General features: G+C 34.7%; 1 protein-coding gene and 1 long non-coding RNA gene across 2 annotated transcripts; one reads left to right on the top strand and one right to left on the bottom strand.

Moving 5' to 3' along the window:
• Window positions 1-24: 24 nt before the first annotated feature.
• Window positions 25-23,430, top strand: LOC131956461 (mucin-2-like). The gene is made up of 7 exons (XM_059320910.1): window positions 25-80; window positions 795-887; window positions 9,323-9,387; window positions 10,135-10,279; window positions 10,877-10,935; window positions 11,958-12,102; window positions 21,500-23,430. The coding sequence occupies exons 2-7, from the start codon at window positions 821-823 to the stop codon at window positions 23,428-23,430; spliced, it is 2,412 nt and encodes an 803-aa protein (XP_059176893.1). The 5' UTR covers window positions 25-80; window positions 795-820.
• Window positions 6,326-8,012, bottom strand: LOC131956459 (uncharacterized). Its single transcript, XR_009388967.1, has 4 exons — window positions 7,959-8,012; window positions 7,252-7,364; window positions 6,907-6,964; window positions 6,326-6,668 (listed from the first exon to the last, which is right to left on the bottom strand). It is a non-coding gene; the product is annotated as an uncharacterized LOC131956459 (long non-coding RNA).

The following is a 23,430-nucleotide window of genomic DNA, read 5'->3' as shown; positions in this document are numbered from 1 at the left end:
ACACAGCTTATAAAACATGGTGGATCTGAACTTCTGCGCTTCTTTTGGCTGCACAAATTTGAGACATTGCTTTCACTCAGGCGAGTAAATGTTTGTTTTAATTTTTTTTTAAATTGTCGCTACAAGACCGAATTTATGTTAGTTTCAGCCCGAACATTTATCTTCCAGCATGTTGATTTTTGTACTTTAGTAGTTGTCCTGAAAACAAACTTCAATATATCTCTATATTTGGTAGTAGGGGGTATGCTCAAAAGACACTGGCCCGAACGCCGTTAGTCCGAAGGCCATTTGTTCGAAGGCCATTTGTCCGAAGGCCATTTGTTCGAAGGCCGTATTCTTGAATGGACGTTTGCCCGACTGCGACAAACGCCCAACTGGACGTTTGCCCGATTGCGACTTATGACGGGACGTTTAAATATTTGTATTGTTTTATTGTTGTTTTATTTTTATTGTTTTTTTAAATTATTATTTATTGTTTAAATATTTTCAAAGATTATTGCCTTGAAAACATGTAATTATTATTTATTGTTTAAATATGTTCTAGGACTATTGCCTTGAAAATGTTTAAACAACCAATGTTGATGTTTACACCAATTTAGAATGAAAGTAGCGCTTTGTTATGTTTTTAAACAATTCGATTTTGTTTTAAAAATGTAAAGACTTCAACCAAAGAATTGAATTTTCGAAGTGTATATTTGTGTTTTGTGTGTGAGTTTGGGGGGGGGGGGGTATTGAAAAGCGTTGTAGAATTGTATTACTAAATGTAATTGATATTAATATATTAAATTCCGAAGGAAAAAATTCATCAATCTCTGTAAACATGGCAACAATCGCAATTACCCTAATAACTGTAATGATGTTGTTTTTCGGCATATGCTGGGCACAAGGTAAGTAACATAAATGTGCAAATAGAAATATTAAACCCAACATATATATATATATATATATATATATATATATATATATATATAGAGAGAGAGAGAGAGAGAGAGAGAGAGAGAGAGAGAGAGAGAGAGAGAGAGAGCAGCCGATCAAACACTATTTTCTATGAAAGACTCAATGAAATTATCAATGACAGAGTCAATGATAACTACCGCTCTCCTGTATTTTTCTCTTAAGAAACTCAATGATAAAGCGTTAGTAGTTTTAAAGAGAGAGAGAGTTTATCAAAACGGAAATAATTCAACTCGTTTAATTAATAAAGCGTTAAACGTAATTATTAATTCTTAATTTCTCAGCGATTTATACAATTGTTTAGGGACAGTTAAACTATTTTTAAAAAAATATAGATCCTCGATCTTCATTTATAATTTATTAATTAAAATAAGATTTTTAAAAAATAATTAAAACAAGTTTTTGTACTATATTATTAAAAAAATCAACTAATGAATATAATAAATAATTTTGACTATTTCTCATTCTAAACCTATCGAATATCTTTTTTTTTAATGCAAGGTAATCTTTTATAGAACCTACATGATTAACTTTTCTTCTAATAATAAAAAAAACTCTAAATAAAAACTATTATTCCTACAAATATTAGAGTAGTCTCCCTTGACAGTTTCTATTCGAATGTATTTTGTGTTAATTTTCGTTATGAAATACAGTTGACTTTTTAAATAAATTATATAAGAAAACAATCTATCTCTGTGTATATTTATTTTAAAAAAATATTATTACAATAATTAGAATAGGTGTTACTGGTTAAATAGCAATTATTCTCATTCTAAATCTTTGGCTATCGAGTTTCATGGGTTTTTAAATTTAAGATTATGAACACATTGGCTTGACGAAAATGATTATATACACTTAAATACATACTAAAATTTACTTTTCTTAATAAACCTACACTATTTTATGCACACATACAAAAAAGAATATTTTAGCGGCAGTTACAACGTCAAAAAAAAAAAAGGAAACTCCTTTATACTGAATAGTTCTACGTAACAACAAAAATGTAAAAATACATAGTCCTAGAGCACACTAACACATACATATATACATACGAAGATATGTGTGTGTGTGTAAGTAGGATGTGAGGTGTGTAGACAGGCGGGGTGGAAGGAAAGCAGTTGGGCAGGAATAACGGTAGGTAGGAAAGTAGGTAGGCAGGCAGCAGCGCAGGCAGGTTAGTAGATAGGTAGGTACGTGGGCAGGGAGTTAGGTATGTAGGTAGGTGGGCGTAGGTAGGAAGGCGCCTCACTCGGTATAGTGAGCGATTATAGTAGCCCATCATATTCATAGCGTTTCGCAATTATTAAAACGAACAAAAGTACCATAGTACTCACGGGAAAACCCGGGGAGTTAAATGGAACCCTGCCAGGGCGCCACCAAATCGAATTTTTTTTTTCGTAGAAACCACCACAGGGGTATTAGCATTAACTTCTCAAATTTGAATGACAAACGAATGAAATCTTTGATAATGCTTAAACAAATAAACCCACATATTCGTTTTTGGGGCGCGGGTTTGTCCACACTGCCGCCTAGACGCACCAAGGCTCACTGTATGAAAGCCTTGAGTGTACGTTAATCAACCTCTGTAATAGTGAGGTAGAACACACATTGGCGACCGCCCATGTGTTAGAGACGCGTCCCTTGGCGCTCCAGGGAGCCACTGGTTATATTTCCGCAGGGGCGCCCCTAATTCGGTTTAATTATAAAATGTCGTGTGCCACCGTGTCCCTATTGTAGGGTGCTTTTTAAGGAGGCACTCTCTGTAGAGCCCGGGGCGCTCGCTGTCGCCAACTGCCAGGGCGCCGGCGGGCGCTCATTATTCTACTTAGTGAACATTTATAGTAGCCCATCTAAACCGTAGTGTCGCCCGAGATGGGTCTTGGCCGCTCTGGGCCACTCAACCGCCGGGGAGCTGTCGGATGAACCTGGTGTAGTTTTATCACTGAATCTCAGAGGCGTAGCACCATTCCTGGCGCCTGGGGACACATTTTCAATTTGGCGCCCCCCCCCCCTCCCGCCGGAGACAAACTTTCAATTTGGCGCCCCCTCCCCGTATTTTTTAAATATTTATAATGCAAAACTATAGCTAAAATGAGCTTTTAAATTTTTCCAACCATTTTGGCGCCCCTAGGGTTGGCGCCCGGGGACATATGTACCCCCCGCCCCCCTCGCTGCGCCTCTGCTGAATCTAGTATTACCTATGACCGCAATTGATGAGATAGCCCCTCTGGATTCCCCTCTGGATTCTGAGCTCATAATCGTATAATTAGAAAAATCGAACCCTCCCAGGGTGCCACACTTAAGAATTTTTTTCTTTCTCGAAACCCTTTTCACCAACTACCCAAAATTTTATGACTCTCGTACGAACAGTGTCAAATTGCATCTGGCTTTTATTTTTATGGAGAAAAATTGCATTGCTTCCTGTCAGAGACCCCAGATCGAATGGGGCGCCAAAATGGGTAGACAATTTTTTAAAAAATTCTCATTCTTCAGTAAAATTTAAGAAAACAGATTTACACATGGCTGATATCCTCAATTATTTTATATAGGGGAGTGTATGTAGGGATAGGCGCCTTTTTGCCAGCGTTTGAATAGGGTTGGCACATAATTGATAGTTCGCCCCGGCTGCCGGAATAGGTTGCTACGCTTCTGCTTCCTGCTAGGGTGCCGCCCTGGCGAAATCTTTCCGGGGGGGGGGCGTGCGGACACTGTTAAAAGTATTTTTTTCTATATAAATTCCGTTTCGTTCGGGGGTGGGGGGGGGGGGGGTCGATAGACTTTCTTCGGGGGGTGAGGGGGGGGGGGGGGCTCTGCTTTCCCCCCCCCCCCCCCCCCTCCGAATAGATTCCTGGAAAAAACTCTGTTCACAAAGTTTATGGCGATCCGATGAAAAAGAAAAAGATGTAGTAATTCATATAGGACAAACAGATAAACATACTTTTATTTCTATAAATATAAATAGATATATAGGGCCTACTTTAACTAGTGTCCGCATACCCGCACCCGGAAACTTAGTCACAATTTTCTTTGTTACATTTGAACCCTTTAGGTTAATCAATATTAACAAAATTGAACAAGATGCAACAAATTCAGTTAACCAAGAAATTGAACAAATAAAATTCACGTTATCTTTTTATTGTTTTTAGATATAGAGTAGTAACAGACTACCTACAGGTCCTAACTCGCGACGAGGTACACATTTGTATTAAAACACACATCTAAGACATTTTCCATTTAGGTGGGTTTTGCAGTACAGTGGTTTCTTAAGTCGTGGACAAGTGATTGCGCTTATCTCTGTTGAGTAGCTATGTATTCTGTCCTATATTAGACAAATTTGTAAATATCTGTCACAATATGGGCATAGAGATGATATAACGATAGCTTATCTTTGCGGACGACGCTAAACTTTGGCATCGACACCACGGCCTACAAGTTCAAATTCGGTCCTTCAGAAATGTTTGAAGTCTCTAGATTAAAACTACTTTTCTCTTTTATGTACCTACTGACCACATCACATGCATTTGTTCTGAAAGTCTAAAAACAGAGGCACAAATATATCGTCTAGACTTGTGAGGTCTACAGATTAGGTATTTTGCAGTTATCTAAGCCCTTGCCTGTTCTGACTCAAAGCCTTATTCTTTCTTTATCGACGCCTTGCGTAACATGGGATTGGGTTTTTAAGGCGGCATAAAGCTTTATGTTGTTCCTTTTTGAGTACACTAGATTAAAAACTAACGTTTTCAGATGCCTAAAGATGTTTAACCACTAATTAATCAGAATAATGGGTCAAGATTTCAATTCTTGGTTTTGGGACACGTTAGTTGCCGGTGTTGAGCTAATGTCGATAGCATAAGGACTGTACCTTGATGCGGGCTTTTTATTTGTTGCCCATCGTAATAATTGAATGGTTGATTGGGGCTTCTTCAAGGGTTTGATTTGCCGTAATGTTAATGATATCATGCATGTGCGGCTTTTCTAAGAAGAAAATGGGTTTAAACACTTTTTAGTTATGCTTTTTTTAAATAGGCCTATATTTTACGACATCATAATCGTAATGAACAATAAAATGAATTTAAACAACTTTAGAATACACCTGTTTCGGCTAACATGAATGTTATTCTTCAAACTAGTAATGTTAAACGTGTCTTTTTCGCATTTTCGACTTATAAGCAATACAGTAAATTCCGATAACGTCCATATGCATACAAGCAATGACGTAGGCGAGGAGGGGTTTAATAGTGATTTAATAATGATACTTTCTTAACCCTCTACTGGACATCATGTTTGGTACCTTGCCCCCGGCAACTGGGTGGATTTGGATTACACCCAAGTTTTACTTCATAGTAAATGGCTTCAGTTTTAATTATTTGAGTTGGTAGCAACATTGACACAGTTGAAATCACATTAATTAGTATATAATTTACCATTACTAACAATAGGCCCTACTTAATTGTTTAATGTTGCTGGATATTAAGCCTAGTAGGTATTTATGTTTATTAATTTGTACAGAAACAAAAAAAGGATTCCCAAACAAAGTTTTATTTTTCAGAAATAAAGAAAATGATACAAATCAATAAAGAACAGTTTTCAAAAGAATTTGTATAAAAGTAATTATTATAAAATAAGAATATAGCATTGCATAGATAAAAATAAAATACTTGACACAAACAATATGAGGAATATTTTTTATCAGAGAAGAGAAAAATGTATGATGTAGTTTGAAAATAATAATGTACAGAATGTAGCTTTTGCAGATTAAAATGAAAATTCTCATGCCTATATAATTTATTGAGTAGCTGAAGCAAGACCCAAAACAATAGGCTAAATAATATGCATGGGACAGGCATTGAAAACTACAAATTGCATATAGTGAAGGTTACCCTATTTATTGGCTATATCCACAGTAAAGATTTATGGCTTTATTACCTGCTTGTAAAATTGTTAAGGAAAAAGTAAAGTATTGTTAACTTTTTATGGCAGACCAACTGCTGGCTGTGTTCTGGGAACATGTCATCTGTAAGGGGCATTGTTCTCGGCACATGTTGTCATTTTTTGTGTTCTCGGCACATGTTGCCATTTTGTGTGTTCTGGGAACATGTTGCCATTTTGTGTGTTCTGGGCACATAATGACATTTTGTGTGTTCTGGGAACATGTTGCCATTTTGTGAGTTCATGGAACATGTTGACATTATTTGGCTGTGTTCTGGGAACATGTTGCCATTTTGTGTGTTCTGGGAACATGTTGCCATTTTGTGTGTTCTGGGAACATGTTGACATTAAGTGGCTGTGTGCTGGGAACATGTTGACATTATGTGGCCGTGTTCTGGGAACATGTTGACATTATGTGGCTGTGTTCTGGGATCATGTTGACATTATGTGGCTGTGTTCTGGGAACATGTTTGTTTCATTTTTAAATATTATAATAAAACATTTTTAGAAATTCTATATTAGGAATTGTGTATATATATAAATTTATATATTTAATAAGACAATTGGATGAATTATAATAAACAGCAAAAATGATTCAAATAAGTTTAGAAGTATTTGGCTTGCTGTCCTAACAGTGAACTGTATTGCGAGCTTGTTTCCCTAGTGATAACCCATGTTTTTTGTGCGACCCTTCCAATCAAGTATCCAGCTTTTTCTTGGCCTGTATCAAAATGCTGGTCAGACTTGCTTGACTTGTGTATCACAATATGATTTTGAATGTTTTTCTGTAAATGAAATAAAGGCAAAATATTTTGATACTTTCTTTTGTGGAACTTGCAAGAAAAATAAATTACAAATTTATATTACTATCTCTAATATTTCTTTACTATAACTAATTACTTTGAAAAGATAAAGCACTGAACATGATGAATAACAAGAAACAAACATTATCAGCAAAGATTATAGATTTAAAATTGTGTTCATTCATATTGAAGATTAATGAAGTAGACTATCAATATTTACCCTCTTGATGGCTGATACTTTGATTTGATGTCTTTACTTTAAGCTTACACATCAGTCTCTGTGTGGTAAAATATGAAATAATATGCTTCAATAAAACTGTTTCAGTATATTAATTATATTAGATAAGTACATAGTTTTTGAGCTCTATAACAATATGTGTTTCAATTATCATTCAAATATAATACCCTCTATGTTGTACACTCACTGATTTATTAGAATTTAAAAAAAGACAATAATTAATAAAATATTTTGGATTAAAATCCATTATATTTATTATAACATACAATGCTATCTCTTGCTATAATAATTACTCTAAAAAATGGGTTATGTCTATAGTACAGTTACCTGAGGATGAAACTAGGCACAGTGTATAGTCCACGGAGACTGATTAATATCCCTTGTAATTGAACATCAGTTGTAGTTATGAAATCTGGATGGCCAAACACACACTCATAGTCCTGAAAAGCAATTTACACATAGATTAGCAAGAATATCTCACAAATTATTAAATTAAAGCTAACCCCTATTTAGTGCAATCCATCAAAGTAGTAGCATTTTTCGTTAAGTTGTAGACACAATACAAAGTAATGTTTGGTCTGTGATTTACATACTTTTATAAAATAGCAATCAAATTATATATATATATATATATATATATATATATATATATATATATATATATATATATATATATATATATATATATATATATATATATATATATTCATTGTAAATTTTAGCTATGTCTTGCTATTAAATTTATTTACTCGACTGATCTAAACTCACTTTATTTAAACATAATATATTGGATAAGTATAGTGATTTTATTATTCAGAAATAAATAGCAGCCCTAGAAAAATTTAAATAGTAACGTTTGCGAATGAACACATTACATTCTATGTATTTCCATTTCTATGTCTTTCCCAACTTGATGCAAATTACTAACCAAGCATTAAACTATAGTTCTAAACCTGACTCTAATTACCATTTATTGGACAACCTGAACCTTTGCAATACCATGTTATAATATATTATTTTAAAAAAGAGCTTACCACTAATTAGTAAAATCAATTTTTTTTAGTATTAACTGAGCCGCATACTATTTGCTCCTATTGTCATCACCGGAAATCCAGTATGTTGGCAAAGATTAGTCTCTAAATTCCCTGCAACCTCTATCCTCTCGAGTGCGGAAAACACTGAAATCATTAATCATTATTTAATTATGCCTAATAGTTTAAAGGTACTATTAAAGAAGTACTAAATAGTACGAGTCTAAGTTACTATAGGTCTAATGATAATTATTATTGTGTATGCTTACATGCTTTAAGTTTTATGCACAATATTGGTATATAATATATAGTCTATAGTATATAGCCTAAGCTATAGAGTATATAGGCCTATGAGCCTAAATATAACAGCAGCTTGAATAATGCTCATTAGCATGCATTCACTATAAACTATAAAGATAATCAAATATTTCAATTTAATTAAATTATAACTAATAGGCCTAATAGTAAATATGCTTTTTTCTTGTGGCAACAAATTTAAAGTATAGGGCAGTACAGTTATAGTATAGGCCTACTAGATTCTATATTTAAGTATGTGGGCTTTTCATTCCAATGCACCACAATAGATACCACACATGATCAAGCTGGACCTCTGATCTAAAGATTTAATAATTGGGCCTAACAAACAGTGAAACTACAAATACAATAAAAATCATGTAAATTACTAATTTAACCTTCTTACCTCCGCTTCTCTAGATTCCTATTCTATTTCCTTTAAACTTTCTTTTTATGCAGCCGTATGATTAGATTCTAGACTATATTCTAATAAACATGAAATAACTACTAACCAGAACACTAGATCTAAATTTCTATATTCTATGCAATATGTATTAAACCTATAGGCCTAATATTTATTTTAAATTCCTATGCGATGTGTCGTGAACTGTAGGTTTCATGTTATTTTTTTAATGGCGGAAATCAGTTTAAAATTTCGTTTCCTTCCTTTTGTTATTCTATTTATAGATTCAAACTGCTTAGAGACGGAGCAATTATCATTGAGTTAGTCGGCTGATCCACACAGGAAGTGCCCGTATATCTATTACTTACTCGGTGATCTGATCATTGACAAAAACAGAGATAGCCATTCGCATGGGGTGGAGAGAGAGAGAGAGAGAGAGACAGAGAGAGAGAGAGAGAGAAAGAGACAGAGAGAGTGAGGGACTTTTTTCTCCCATGAGGCGTTTGATTTTTTTGGAGGGGAAGAGGCGGCCACTTGCAACAGTATATACATTATTTTCTATATATATTTTATTTTGCAAACGCTTACAAACGACCGAGTTTTACGTGAAATATTGTTTAGATGTTTTGAGCATGTTGTAGGTTAGGTCAACCATTTCATTGTGTTTCAGACGGTTGTGTCGCCTACAGTCTCAGCCCATTTACTAACCAGGCCGTGACTGTTAGCTCTCAAAATGTATGTATCTCTCCTCTGGTTTAACTAAATCAACCAACGCTAAAGTGAAATGATCTGTTTACTGGATAGATCAAATCTAATAATAAGCTAATTAAGGCGGGTCTAAATAAAAAGCAAGAGAAATAGATCAAGGCACAAACTTATATATTAATCAAATTTAAACAAAATGTAAACAAAATTTAAACAAAATTTAAACAAAAAGAAAAAACGTATAAATAAAAAAAGCAAGAAAAAATAGATCTTTAAAGGATTGCACTCGATTAAATAAAACAAACTTAAATATAAATAAACAAACTTTAAAACAAAAGAGAAAAAAATAAAAATAAAATAAACATAAACAAGAATAGCACTAGTTTGAATGTATAATTACATCATCGCAGGATACCAAACGTGTACAGAACTCTATTTACTCAATACAGCTAGTTAACACCATATAGTATGATAACCTTACAATAGACTTCCATTCTTATAAACTTACTCCACTGATGAAAGTAGCAATCGTATTTATGTACTTAAATACTATTATGAACATACATTTCTTTGTTCGTACACCAATTATAACTGGCATAAAATCTCATATTTTTAATCGTCGGTCAATGACACTGTTTTTCAATTGTATATATATATATATATATATATATATATATATATATATATATATATATATATATATATATATATATATATATATATATATATATATATATATATGTTGATAAACGTATTATTTTTATTCCAACATTCTAGGATTGTTTTCTGGCGTGCGTAGCAACAACCAAATGCTATTACTATAACTACAACGGTAACTGCACCATCACAACATTGTCAGCAGCGATTGATACATCGATAGAGAAAGCGTCATTAGGGTTTGTGATCTGTGCTAATGATGCGTGTACGTATTACGCAATGATATTATTATATTAAGTGCTATCTATATATTATGTAGTTTGATCTGCAAATATAACTTATACATTTTAAAAAAATCAAGTCATGATTTAACCTTTAAAATATAGCTACGCCATGCCCAGGTCTACTTCCATGCAAACGTCTGTGCATACGTTTTAACCTATGCCTATGTCTGGACTATGTCTATGCTTCGTCTACGCATACTCGCCTGCATTTATGACAATGCCTAAGTCATTGCCAACGTCTGATCCTACCTATGTGCCTACCTCTGTGTCTACCTCTGTTCCTACACCTGTGCCTATCTCTGTGTCTACCTCTGTGCCTACCTCTGTGCCTACCTCTGTACCTACCTCTGTGCCTACACATATGCATACACTCTTGCGTCTGTGTCTATGCCAATGCATATGCCTTTGCTTTAGTCTGTGTCTATGCCAATGCCTATGCCTTTGCTTTAGTCTGTGTCTAATTCTTTTACTTGCCCTGTGTCTGTGTGCCTATGCACCTTTAGATATTCGTTTACACGTTTAATGATGTGTTTAGATACCTTAATATTTGTGTATAGAATGTTGTCTCTTTTTCCCAGCACACTGTTCAGCGTATCTAAACTACCAACCGGCAAGCGCGATTAGTACCAATCACTATGTAAGTCTTGTCACTAAATTATCTTTCCAGTAAGTTATCACCTTGTAGGTTAACAAAAGCACAAGCCAATTTTCTTTTTACTAGGAGTTATTTTATTTCGAAAAGAGATTATGTTTGCTTTGTGTATGCTACGCTTATTTATATATATTTTTTTTTTTCAGTTGAGTTAAAGTAATGTCTTTTAAAGCTGTATTTTATACAATCTGAATTAAATTTAAATATTTTTTTTAAATCCAGTGTCTAATGTATCTCTGCCGTGCTGAAAAAAATCTTTAAAATTAGTAATAGAAAAATAGATTTACTGCAGAATTTTCCCAAATGGCTTGAAATTCATTTGCCTATAAGTATATCTTGTTAATTAATATTTAATTTAATATCTTGTTAGGATAAAACAAATGTTTTAACGTATAAGTAAACACAAAACACGAAAAACACAGAACATAAATTATAATAAAACGATTTAACATTGCTTAAATCGAGGAGGTCGGTGTGGTCGAGTCGGTAAAAACCGAAAAATCTCGAGTTCGAACCCTCGGGCAGATGAGGCTCGTTAACTGGGGACAGCCACTCTTTTAGTAGAGACAACTCCAAAATCAAACAACTGCTGCCTTGTAGTTTGTTCTTGGTTGGACAAAGGCTATGGAAGCAAATCCAAAAAGAAAAGCAGGCTGAAATCAGAGTCAATGGCCACAATGGCGCATAACCAGTTGACACGTATACTTAATTGTGATGGAGCCACATGGTTGATAAATTCGAAAAAGTCTTGAGTTCAAAAACCAAAACCCTCTGGCAGATAAGGCTCGATCCCTTCCAAAACTAAAAATTAAGAACGAAGAAGAAGAAGCTTAAATCGAATGATAAAATATTTCAATAATTTGAATATTTTAAAAAGGGGGTAAAGTAAGTTAAATTTTAATGGCCTGTATCTGATTATATTTTAAGCTGCCCTATGCACACATGTAATAGTTTTTGACAGCTAATTTTAATCCATATCTGCATTTTCTCTTGGTCGATGGATGCAGGGCTGTTTTCAAAATTGTGCAAACAACCCAAAATGCATTGGATATGCATACAACAGTGGCTCATGCACAACCCAAGTCTTGCAAGGAAATGCCATCGACGTCAGCTCCACCCAAAATACAAAAGCATTTGTTCGCTGCGAAATGCGTAAGAATTCTTTGGCAAATTAAGAATTTTTATATTTGTGTATGTACGCCTATTTAATAGAAGTAGCAAGTATAATAGCATTTACCTTTTTTATATTGAAGTAATGTTAACTTTAGTACGCCAAATAGAATACGCACATTTTTACTTTGTCATTTACTGAGTATAGAGGAAGTTTCGCATTGAATAATCAACAGATATTTTGACACTTTTTGCAGTTATTCGCCTCATTAGCGAAACATGAATATAAATAGTGCGTAAAATCAAAATCTAGATTTTATTGATTTATCGACATTTTACACCTTCGAGTGTCGGAAAAACTTAATTTTGCAATCCTATCTGTCTCTCTGTCTATGTGAATGATTACAAATGACAACATGAGTTCTGTTTTAATTAGATTTACAAAATATCATTTGCAAGTATTAAATCTATTGAGCTGGTTTTCTGTAATCGGAAATGGTACTTACTCGACTTACTCCAATTTACAGAAACAACCACTACCACCCAAGAGACAACCACTCAGGAGGCTACCGCTAAAGTGACAAGTAATTAATTAATTAGTGAATTAATTATGTTATAATTATTTAACTACCTACATTAACACTACTGTAATATATTTTAAGCCATGATTGTTATTTTTAAAAATGCACATTATTACATTGCCTTTAATATATTCTAGGAAAACGTTGCAACAAAGGTTAAAAACGTGGCACTCTTCTCGCAAGTAAGTTTAATTAAGTAAAACGTCAACACATGCAATTGGTTCTGTTTTATTTGTATTGCAATAGTTATGTGCAATGGCATTATTCGTTCAAGTTGGTTTACATTCTAAATCGGTTTTGTTCATGCAAGTTTCACTTGTAGAATGATTACTGTAACGCTTTTGTAATGCTCTTCTCACCCTGTATTTTTGTCTTTTTAAATAAAATATCAGAGCGCAAAATAATAATAACCCAAGTGCCCCGAGTTCCGAATCCCGCGATCGAGTCAGTATGACTTCTGAGCAGCGGTGTAGCGAGGGGGAGGGGGGGACATATGTCCCCGGGCGCCGACCTTAGGGGGCGCCAAAATGGGTTGAGAAACAAATCGAAAGTTCGAGGAGGGGGTGCACATCGAAAGTTTGAGGAGTGGGGGGGGGGGGTGGGGTGCAAATCGAAAGTTTGACGGGGAGGGTGGCAAACCGAAAGTTTGTCCCGGGAAGGGTCGCTACGTCTCTGCTCCTGAGACAACACCCCCCCCCCCGACTCCTGTAATTTAGCATTTTTTGTTTCGCGAAAGCCATCTTTTCATCCATTTCAAAATGTTTTAATAAACATTGTTCTGATAGCTCATTAACGATTTTTTGAATTGGTGTCACCCCCTAAAGAGTGTAACCCAGTACGCACATTAACCCGCCTAGTGACGTTACTGAGTTCAACTATTCGAAATAAAATACTATGTGTGATTTGCCAATTTTCTTTCTGACACAATCTTATAACTATGCTGCATTTATTTTGACTGTATGCTAAATGCTATTATTTGTATACTTCTACAAACTCAGCTATTTGACAAGTTTGTAAATTTGTTTGTTTGTCGGTATCACTTGATAAGAGTCGGGAGGCTTCAGCTCTACGGAATAAGTATTGACTGGGGCTCTTTTGTCGTGAGCCTAAACAACGGGGGCCTATTTTTTGGGAATAGTTATGACGGGAGCCATTTTTTGCTGCATACGTAATGACGGGAGCATATTTGTCCGGAGCTTCATTGGCAGGAGCCCTTTTGTCGAGAGCCCATATGACGGGAGCCTATTTGTAGGGAGCCTATATGAAGGGGTCCATTTTCGCTGGCCTTGTTGACGTGTTTGATTTAACGTTGATCTTATGTCGCTTCTAAGGGGGCCGTTTTGTCAATGGCCGTTTTGACGCCGCATTCATTAGAAATTTTACTGTAAATACGTACAAATAATGGAAGAAGAATGCTTTGATATGGTGATTATTAATTAATTGGGATTATATAAAAATAATTAACAGCACTTAAAGTTTTTTAAAGTATTGACATATGTATAAAACGCAGATTTTAATTTGGTTTATTTACATGATTTTTTAAATTTCTGTTTCAACAGGAAAAATGGAATGCCGTCAACTTCAAAGACAGCATTAACTGTGTGTTTTTGAGTTCAGTATAACTACATTTTTGTTGTGTCTTCAGTCTATACAGCTTACAATTGTAATTTACAATCTTTAGGAAGTTTTAAAATGTAATGTATCATCTTCAGGAAGTTTAAAATTTAATTTGAAATCCAATTGTTGACAATACTTTATTTTAAATTTTATTCTCTTAAAACAATAAACAATTTAATAAAGTTTCTTCCCTAACGTCTCTTGTTGTGTTTATAGATGTTGCAAGAATTATATATATATATATATATTGATAAAACGTTTTATGTCAGTTCGTCAAACAAAAAATACTAAGGATATGCAATGAAACTGAGCTTCATGTTCATCAGTATAGTGATATTCTTTAGTTCGACCAATGTGTAACGCATGTTGACTTCTAGGCTTGGTAGATCTGATGTAGAAATAAATGGTTCCATGACAAATGATCACAGACAAAATATCCCAGACAAATGATCTCAGGACAAATGGTTTCAGAGTAAAGATAATAAAATCTTATACATTTGTTTAAAATTTAGTTCACCTAAAAGGAGCGGTACTTACGTAAGCGTAGATAGAGTAAAATACCACTTCCGGTTTTCGGAGGTTACTTAAAAGTTGAAAATAATCCAAGTATAAGCTACTATACTTATATGTGAAATTTCTTCTACCAAATCAAAACAGTACTCGATTGAAAATATTCTCATGGAAATACAGTAAAGTACCACATATTGTTACCGAAAATCTTTCTGAAGTTTATAGCATACTGCACATGCAATTTAAAATATTTAATACAAATATATGAAATTTCGTCTACTTCCTTCAACTGAAACTGATATTTCTTACATGATTACAATGCATACTTTATGTTCCGTAGCCGCCATGTTAAAGAAGGGACGTGTAAAATGGCGAATCTGTCGAAATATATGTTTACACAATTAAAATGCTTCCTCTAAACTATGTGTACGAGAAAGTAAAAAAAAACAAAACAACAAAACACATGAAATAGGTAACTTTGACTCGGCGTGGTCGAGTCGGTAAAGCTCATGGTTGCTAAACCGAAAAGTCTCGAGTTCGAACCCTCGGGCAGATGAGGCTCGTTAGCTGCGGACAGCCACTCTTCTAGGAGAGACAACTCCAAAATTAAACAACTGCTGCCTTGTAGATTGTTCTTGGTTGGACAAAGGCTATGGAAGCAAATCCAAAAAGAAAAGCAGGCCGAAATCGGAGTCAATGGCCTCAATGGCGCATAACCAGTTGACACGTAACGCTTAATTGTGTCGGAGGCGTGGTCGAGTCGGCAAAAAAAAAAAAAAGCTCATGGTTGATAAAATTCGAACAAAGTCCTCAAGTTCAAACCCACTGGCAGATAAATCTCGATCCCCTTCAACACTAATAATTAAGAACGAAGAAGAAGAAGAAGAATGTAACTTTGATGAAAGAATTAGCTTTAAAACAAGGTAAAGAACTCTTTATACTTTGTCATTCAAGATCCATGACTGCTCTCCCTTACCTTTGAACAATAATTTTCAAACATTTCTTTCTCTGTCAATTGAATACTCCGTTAAGTTGTAATAGCAAGAAATTTTGAATCTTTAAACTTAATTTGGGGCGGAATTACTATTACACCAGAGCCCGCAAATGGGGGTGGGAAGAGGGTCCAGGCCGTTTAGGGGACGGAAAATTCGACAAAAAAAAAATTATTGTGCACCTTGATAGATTGATTGAACTAGTGGTTTTGTTAAAAAAAAGAAGATAGCAGTAATTGTTCTACAGTAACTAACACACGCAGTACAGATATTGTGAAGGATAGGCACACCTTCAAACCAGTTCCATTAATAATATCAAGAAAAACATAACAAGAAAACGAACACATGTAACCATTACACATAACAAGCTCCCGTATTACAGCTATCTATCTATATAATTCTCTTCATTGAGACCATAGAAATTACCAAGCTGTAAGCGCGCCTAGCAGCCCCCTCTCTTCTTCTCTAGGCATATCCCTACCACCCCCACCCCCACATGGTCTGGTGAGCTGTGGTTCACGCTAAATGTTTACGATCGTAGAGCCGTTTAGTGACGGCTATTAGGGGCAGATAATTTAGTTTGAAACAATTTTAAACTTAGGGGAGGTAACTAAGAGGAAGCTGCTTTCATGGGGGGCGGGTTGTAAGGTAGGCGTTTGGGGAAAGGAGGGTGGGGGGAGGGTTATTGTCTTTAACGACCTACTGATAGTGTTGTAAAGCAAATATTTTCAGTGGCAGCATTGGTACTGTCGAATTCACAAATTATGAATTACTGAAAAGTAGAAAATAAAACAACTAAACAGCGGGGTATGATACGCCGCGGGTCGGCTCGTATACTTTAGACCAACTAGTGTACGCTGGTAGGTATTCCTTACAAATGTACCTGATACATGAAAACAAACCAAGTCATAACACACGGTTAAAACGTGTACCGTGATATAGTAGTGTAGTCTGTATTTTATGTAATCTAGTAAACACCACATACAAAAGCAGCTGAACCTTGCCCGATAAAACCTACATCATCTTTGCCAATGTGTATCGTTGCACAGTACAATAAAAGATAAACCAGCTACTCTTCGTGTTTCTCACATAAAGTTTCCTACCTTTTTGTGTATTGAAACTCGTCTCTAGAGCTCAAAGCATTGTCAATATTCTATGTAAATAAGACACGATCCTCGTTATGTGTTTGACGTATAAACCTTTTCATCGTATGTTTCTACACTTGTGTGCTCAAGGCCATCGTTTAGTGCAAACTTATATTAAATAAAATCTGTTCATGTATCATAATGTATTTTTTATCAATGTAGCGGTTTGAAGTTTACACGCTTGTGATATAGCCCAAAACCGACGTCAAGGAACTAAGTCGAATAAAGGACAATGAGGTTACGATTGGTCGAAATGTGGGTGGTTAGGGTAGTAGGATAGGGGTCCGGGATAGAGTTTCTTTTAAGCATCTCTCAGAGGTTGGAGGCACTGCCACCGCCGTGCACCCCCCCCCCCCACCCCCCACCCCCCACCCACACACCAACGAAATAGGTTTATTTAAAAATATATACTTTTTATTATTTTCCTCATGTTTCCGTCATCTCCCCCCTCGGAGAATTAAGTCCACCACCGCCCCCCCCCCCAATATTTCAAGTCCCCCTCCCCCTCCGGAATAAAATGTCTGAAAGAAACACAGGTCGGGGAAGTTCACAGGAATGTGCCGTACAAAATAGTTTGTTTTTATTAGATTATAAATTACAAATAAAATTAATAAAACATAATAGTTGGAGTTCAATTTTTATTTGGTTATTTTACGGGGGGTGATTCGACGTTGTTTTTTTTTCTAGAATTTTGGTTAAAAATACGGTTAAAATTTCTTTATTATCGTTTATGGACAACCCATATAAATAATGGTGTAATATCTCAAATGTATCGTTTATGGTCAAACCATATAAATAATGGTGGAATATTTCAAATGTATCGTTTATGGACAACCCATATAAATAATGGTGTAATATCTCAAATATATCGTTCATGGATAACCCATATAAATAATTGTGAAATATCTCAAACGGAAGGTTGAACCACAGGGCGTTTCAGCAAATACGAGACGTATGGTAATAATGGTAGTCAGGGACCCTTTGAATGGCCTTTACATTGACACGCAGTTCCTGAGTACACAGATGCCTTCAACTTACGTAGAGAGGAGTAGGTTAGAGGGTACTAATACAACCCCAGGTAATATAGTGTCGGGTCAGACATTTTCTTGTATGTCTGTATCGATCAGAGGCGTAGCGACCGGGAGGCAGGGGGGTACATATGTCCCCGGGTGCCGACCCTAGGGGCGCCAAAATAAGCTCATTTTAGCTGCTATTTTGAATTATAAAAATAAAAAATATAGGGGGGGGGCGCCAAATCGAAAGTTTGTCCCCGGGCGCCGGGGGGGGGGTCGCTACGCCTCTGGTATCGATGCAGTGTTTAAATTATGTTAGAGGGAAATGATTAAAGTTAAGGGGGGGGGGGGGGGGAGTGCTAGGGTGAGGGTCGGGGATAGGGTGACGTGTGTAGTTAAAACTAGAGTAAAGGTCAGAGCTAGAGTTAAGGTTAAGACTAGAGAACGAACAAACGTTAATGTTGGATTAAATGTAATTGCAAAATAAAAACATTAAATCTATTTTGTCGATAAATAATAACTAAGTTATAATTGCATTTAAATATGATTTATCTAATCAAATAAAATACGAATATTGAAAAAAGGATACTCCTGAACATATATTTACTTCATATTTAGAACGTTGACGCAATTATGAAGATTAAAAGGATGGCTTGTTTGCAGACATATCTCTCATCCTATTCAAATTCTAATTCGCACGAACGAAAGGTATTTCTGCAAGTATTTATACACGATTAAATCAGTTGAGATAATTCAATGGTGAAAAGTGATTTGGGAGTAACGTGTCACTAGTTTCTTGTGTGTAGATCTCAAGCTGAAGTGGGAAAACAGTAAGTGCTGGATTTTTTATCTTTGGAGTTTAATGAGCAGGCTTTTATTTTATGAAGTAAAATACATCCACACATATAGGAGTATGTACACACGTACATTCATTCACATATACTAACGAACATATACACACATACACACATATATTATATATGTGCAATTATAAATGATACATATTTCTATATAATATATATATTTCTATATATATATATCTATATCTATATATTTCTATATCAATATATCTATATATCTATATCAATATATATATATATATATATATGTATATAGGCCTATATATCTATATATATATGTATATTCATATATATATATATATATATATATATATATATATATATATATATATATATATATAGGCCTATATATCTATATATATATATATATGTATATTCATATATATATATATAGGCCTATATATATATATATATATGTATATATATATATATATATATATATATATAAATAATATATATATATATATATATATATATATATATATATATATATATATATACATATATATATATATATTTGTTTATATATATATATATATATATATATATATATATATATATATATACATATATATATATATATATAGGCCTATATATCTATATATATATATGTATATTCATATATATATATATATCAATGTATATATATATATATATATATATATATATATATATATATATATATATATATATATATATATATATATTATAATTGTATATATACATATATATGTTTGTTACATATATGGCTGTATAAACGTCATTACCAGCAACTCTACAGCACCGACATAAGTGATGGGACTAAAAGTTATTCCCCTCTACACATTTCTTTTGACTGTCATCTTGACCAGCCATGTTGTCTATTCAGCCAACGATACCTACATCGGTACAGACGGACAAACCTACTTCTACAGTTCACTGTGTTGTGATTCAAAGTAAATTTTTCATCAACTCTATTTACTTTTTTATTCTATACCTATGGATGGACGGCTATACCATCTATTTAAATGCTATCAGTGTATTTTGACCTAATGAAGGAGGTACCCATTATTTTATTAAACTTAAATTTATCATAACTTTGGAAAGACTAAGCTTAACCTAAACGACTTTTTATAATCAATTTTTCTACTTCGAGTTTTCATCACATATAAATAATACTGTACATAAGATCTGAATTCGAAAATTGAAAAAAATCAGTCGACAGTATAATCAATATTCAAAATCTAAAATTTTATTTCAAAACCGGTTTAATACGATGATACAATAAAAGCTTGATAAAATCTGTGTAGTTAACCTAATATGTAGTTAACGCATGAATGTGTGTCTAATATAGAAGCTTGATCAAAGTTTGATCAAAATCTTTGTAGTTAACATTGTGTGTCTAATACAGAAGCTTGATAAAATCTGTGAAGTTAACATTGTGTGTCTAATACAGAAGCTTGATCAAAGTTTGATAAAATCTGTGTAGTTAAAATTGTGTGTCTAATACAGAAGCTTGATCAAATCTGTCTAGTTAACATTGTGTGTCTAATACAGAAGCCTGATAAAATATGTGTAGTTAACATTGTGTGTCTAATACAGAAGCCTGATAAAATCTGTGTAGTTAACATTGTGTGTCTAATAGAAGCCTGATAAAATCTGTGTAGTTAACATTGTGTGTCTAATACAGAAGCCTGATAAAATCTGCGATCTTTGAACAACTGAGAAGTTCCTACACAACTCGCACCACTAGAGACTGTTGCTTCCTTGCAAGTTCCAGAAATGGATGCTGTGAATCAGGTAAATTAACAGTCGATACCTGACTGGCGCTAGTTGAATATTTTCAGTGGGAGAGTTTAATAATTTTCTTAGGGCAAGTGTAGTTTGTGTTATTAAAAGCTTGAAGACTATCTTTTTGAAAAAAATATTAATATTATACCATAAATCTTTACTAAAACAAAACTATACTTTCTATTTTGTAATTATTTTCCCTAAACAAATTTAGCAGTGTATAATGTTAAGAGGGTCGTTACGAGTAAAGATGGGGCAGGGAGGCAAGATGGTGGATGGATGATGTTCACAAGTATAACTGTTTACGATAATTTACGTCAAGTTAGATCCTATTTATGTAAACTATATATGTAAACCAAACGTATAGGTTTTAAAAATAGAAACTTGATAATGTTGGCTCCCGCCAGCAAGTTGGGATGATGAAGTAGCGTGGTAAAGTACACTATAATATCGCAAAAGTCTCAAGTTTTTCTACATGGTATCAATAAGTCCACGTAGCTTTTATGGTTACCGAGTTTATCCAAGAAAAGTAAATGCATCTGAGCAGTGGCGTAGCGAGGTCGGGTGTCACCCGGTGCGGCACTTAATGGTGTCACCCCCCAGAGGCAAACTTTCGATTTGCACCCCCCCCCCCCAAACTTTCGATTTGCACCCCCCCTTCAAACTTTCGATTTGCACACCTCAAGTTTTTCTCTGTATATTTTGCTATTTTTTCCTTGGTGTCACCCCTCCCCCTAAATGGTGTCACCCGGTGCGGTCCGCACCCCCTGCCCCCCCACCCTCGCTACGCCCTGCACCTGAGCTTAATTACTGACAACTGTGCTGAGAGAAACAAATATACTTCATCTCCCTAATGGGTGGTCTGGAATGACAACGTATTTTATTTTAACCACCATATAGATGTAATAAAAAAAACTTAACATAAATACATTTAATGTTTTGTTTCATCAGTGCTGCCTGATGGTACAGTTGAATGTCGCTGTAACCCAGACATTAGCTGTGGAGCTACTCAATCTACATCACCGGCAACAACAACCTTACCTTCAAAAACTGTACTAAAACTAGCCACAACACCACCAATAAGTACCTCGTCGTCAAAATCTATTTCATCGAGTAGTTCTACATCTGTGAATACTGCGAATGGGTTGACAACTCAGGTTCCCACATTTCAGCGTTCAAATACAACACTTTCAGTAAAAAAGCTTACAAGGCCCGTCACTCCACCAACATCAGCGAACTTACAGCGTATTACAAACACGACTAGGATACCTCAAGTCGTATCTACCTCATCCACAACGAAACCTATAGTAACAACTACCTCTGAATCACTCAGATCTACGACAACGACTAGAAAATCTATAATTATGAATACAACAGTCAAGCTATCTACCTTAGCTGTCAAATCTACAGCAAAATCTCCAATTTCTACAGCTAAATTTACAACAGCTAAACCTTTTACAACTCCAGTGAAATATACAGTAACCACATCTACCAAAACTACACAAAGAATATCACCTGTTAACCGATTAAACACAACGCTAAAGCCTTCTACCAAACCTACAACTGAAACTATTAGACCTACAACTATGAAAGCTTCAACATCCTCAAATAAATTAACAGCAACTACAACACCTGCAACTATTAAGATTGTATCAACTACCAAATCTACAACAACCATTAAACCGACATCCACACCAACATTCTTAACAACTTTAAAATCTACCATAAGCACTACCAAATCTACAACAAACAAACCTAATACAGCACCCTACAAACTCACAACAACAACGACACCTAAAGCTGCTTCAGTGTCTACCAAAACCTTAACAACAGCAAAGTCTATACTAACCACAATTACGAAAAGTCCTACAATATCTTTTAAACAGTCCACTACAACTCCCAACCCTGCTAAAACTTCAACCAAACCTTCAGCTACAACTTTCAAACTTCCAACCACAACTAAAAAACTTACAACAGCCAACAAACCAACAACAATAAAACCTGCAACTTCAACAGTGAAACCGTTTACCACACCATACAAATCCACACCTTCATCGTCTACATTTAAACCCTTAGCCACAACTATCAAACAAATAACTACAACTTACAAACCTAAAACAACATCAGCAACCATAAAAACGTCAACAACTCTCAAACCTTCAACATCTACCAGCACGCCAACAACAACATCAACCACTGTCAGAACACCAACAACATTTAAACCTTTTACCTCAACTAACAATCCAAAAACTACAACAAACCAATATCCAACAACATCCACGACATCTACATCATCATCTCTCAGGTCTTCAACGCCATCTCTTACAGTCACTACCAAGCCTGCAATTCCAGTCACAACATCTTCACCATCATCTAAACCGCTAACAACAACCTTCAATTCAATAACAACAAACAAACCTACAACAGCAACAGCATCATCCTCATCAAATATGAAACCTACAACCATCGTATCTCCAACAACTATCAAACTTACAACACCAACCACAGCATCTGCATTAAATAATACACATGTGTCTACCATTACAGCATCAGCGTCCAATGTCAAACTTACAACACCAACAACAATATCCTTATCAAATAATACACATTGGAATACCGTTACAACATCAACTACAAATGTAAACCTTACAACATCAACATACAGAACTAAAACTTCAACCACATTCTTACCCTCTACACCATCTATAAATTCTACAACACAAGTAACAACTTTTAAACCTACAACATCAACAACCTCATCTACCACAGCAAAAATTAACCAGTCTACTACAACCTCTCAATCAACAGATTTCAACCTAACCACAATCGCAGCAATTAAACCATCCTCCACCAGACATCAACCATCAAACCTTTTGAAGTAA

This window comes from Physella acuta, unplaced genomic scaffold, assembly GCF_028476545.2.
Source record: "Physella acuta isolate Inbredline_101_S28 unplaced genomic scaffold, ASM2847654v3 ptg001151l, whole genome shotgun sequence".
NCBI classification, from domain to species: Eukaryota; Metazoa; Mollusca; class Gastropoda; family Physidae; genus Physella; species Physella acuta.
The sequence above is the reverse complement of the archived record's forward strand: the minus strand, read 5'-3'. Positions and strand labels throughout refer to the sequence as shown.

What these genes read in the sequence shown, in the direction of transcription:
- LOC131956461 (XM_059320910.1), top strand. Translation starts at nt 821, where the DNA reads ATGGCAACAATCGCAATTACCCTAATAACTGTAATGATGTTGTTTTTC. An exon ending in CGGCATATGCTGGGCACAAG is followed by an intron (nt 888 to 9,322) that starts GTAAGTAACATA and finishes ATTGTGTTTCAG; the next exon opens with ACGGTTGTGTCGCCTACAGT. An exon ending in CGATTAGTACCAATCACTAT is followed by an intron (nt 10,936 to 11,957) that starts GTAAGTCTTGTC and finishes CGATGGATGCAG; the next exon opens with GGCTGTTTTCAAAATTGTGC.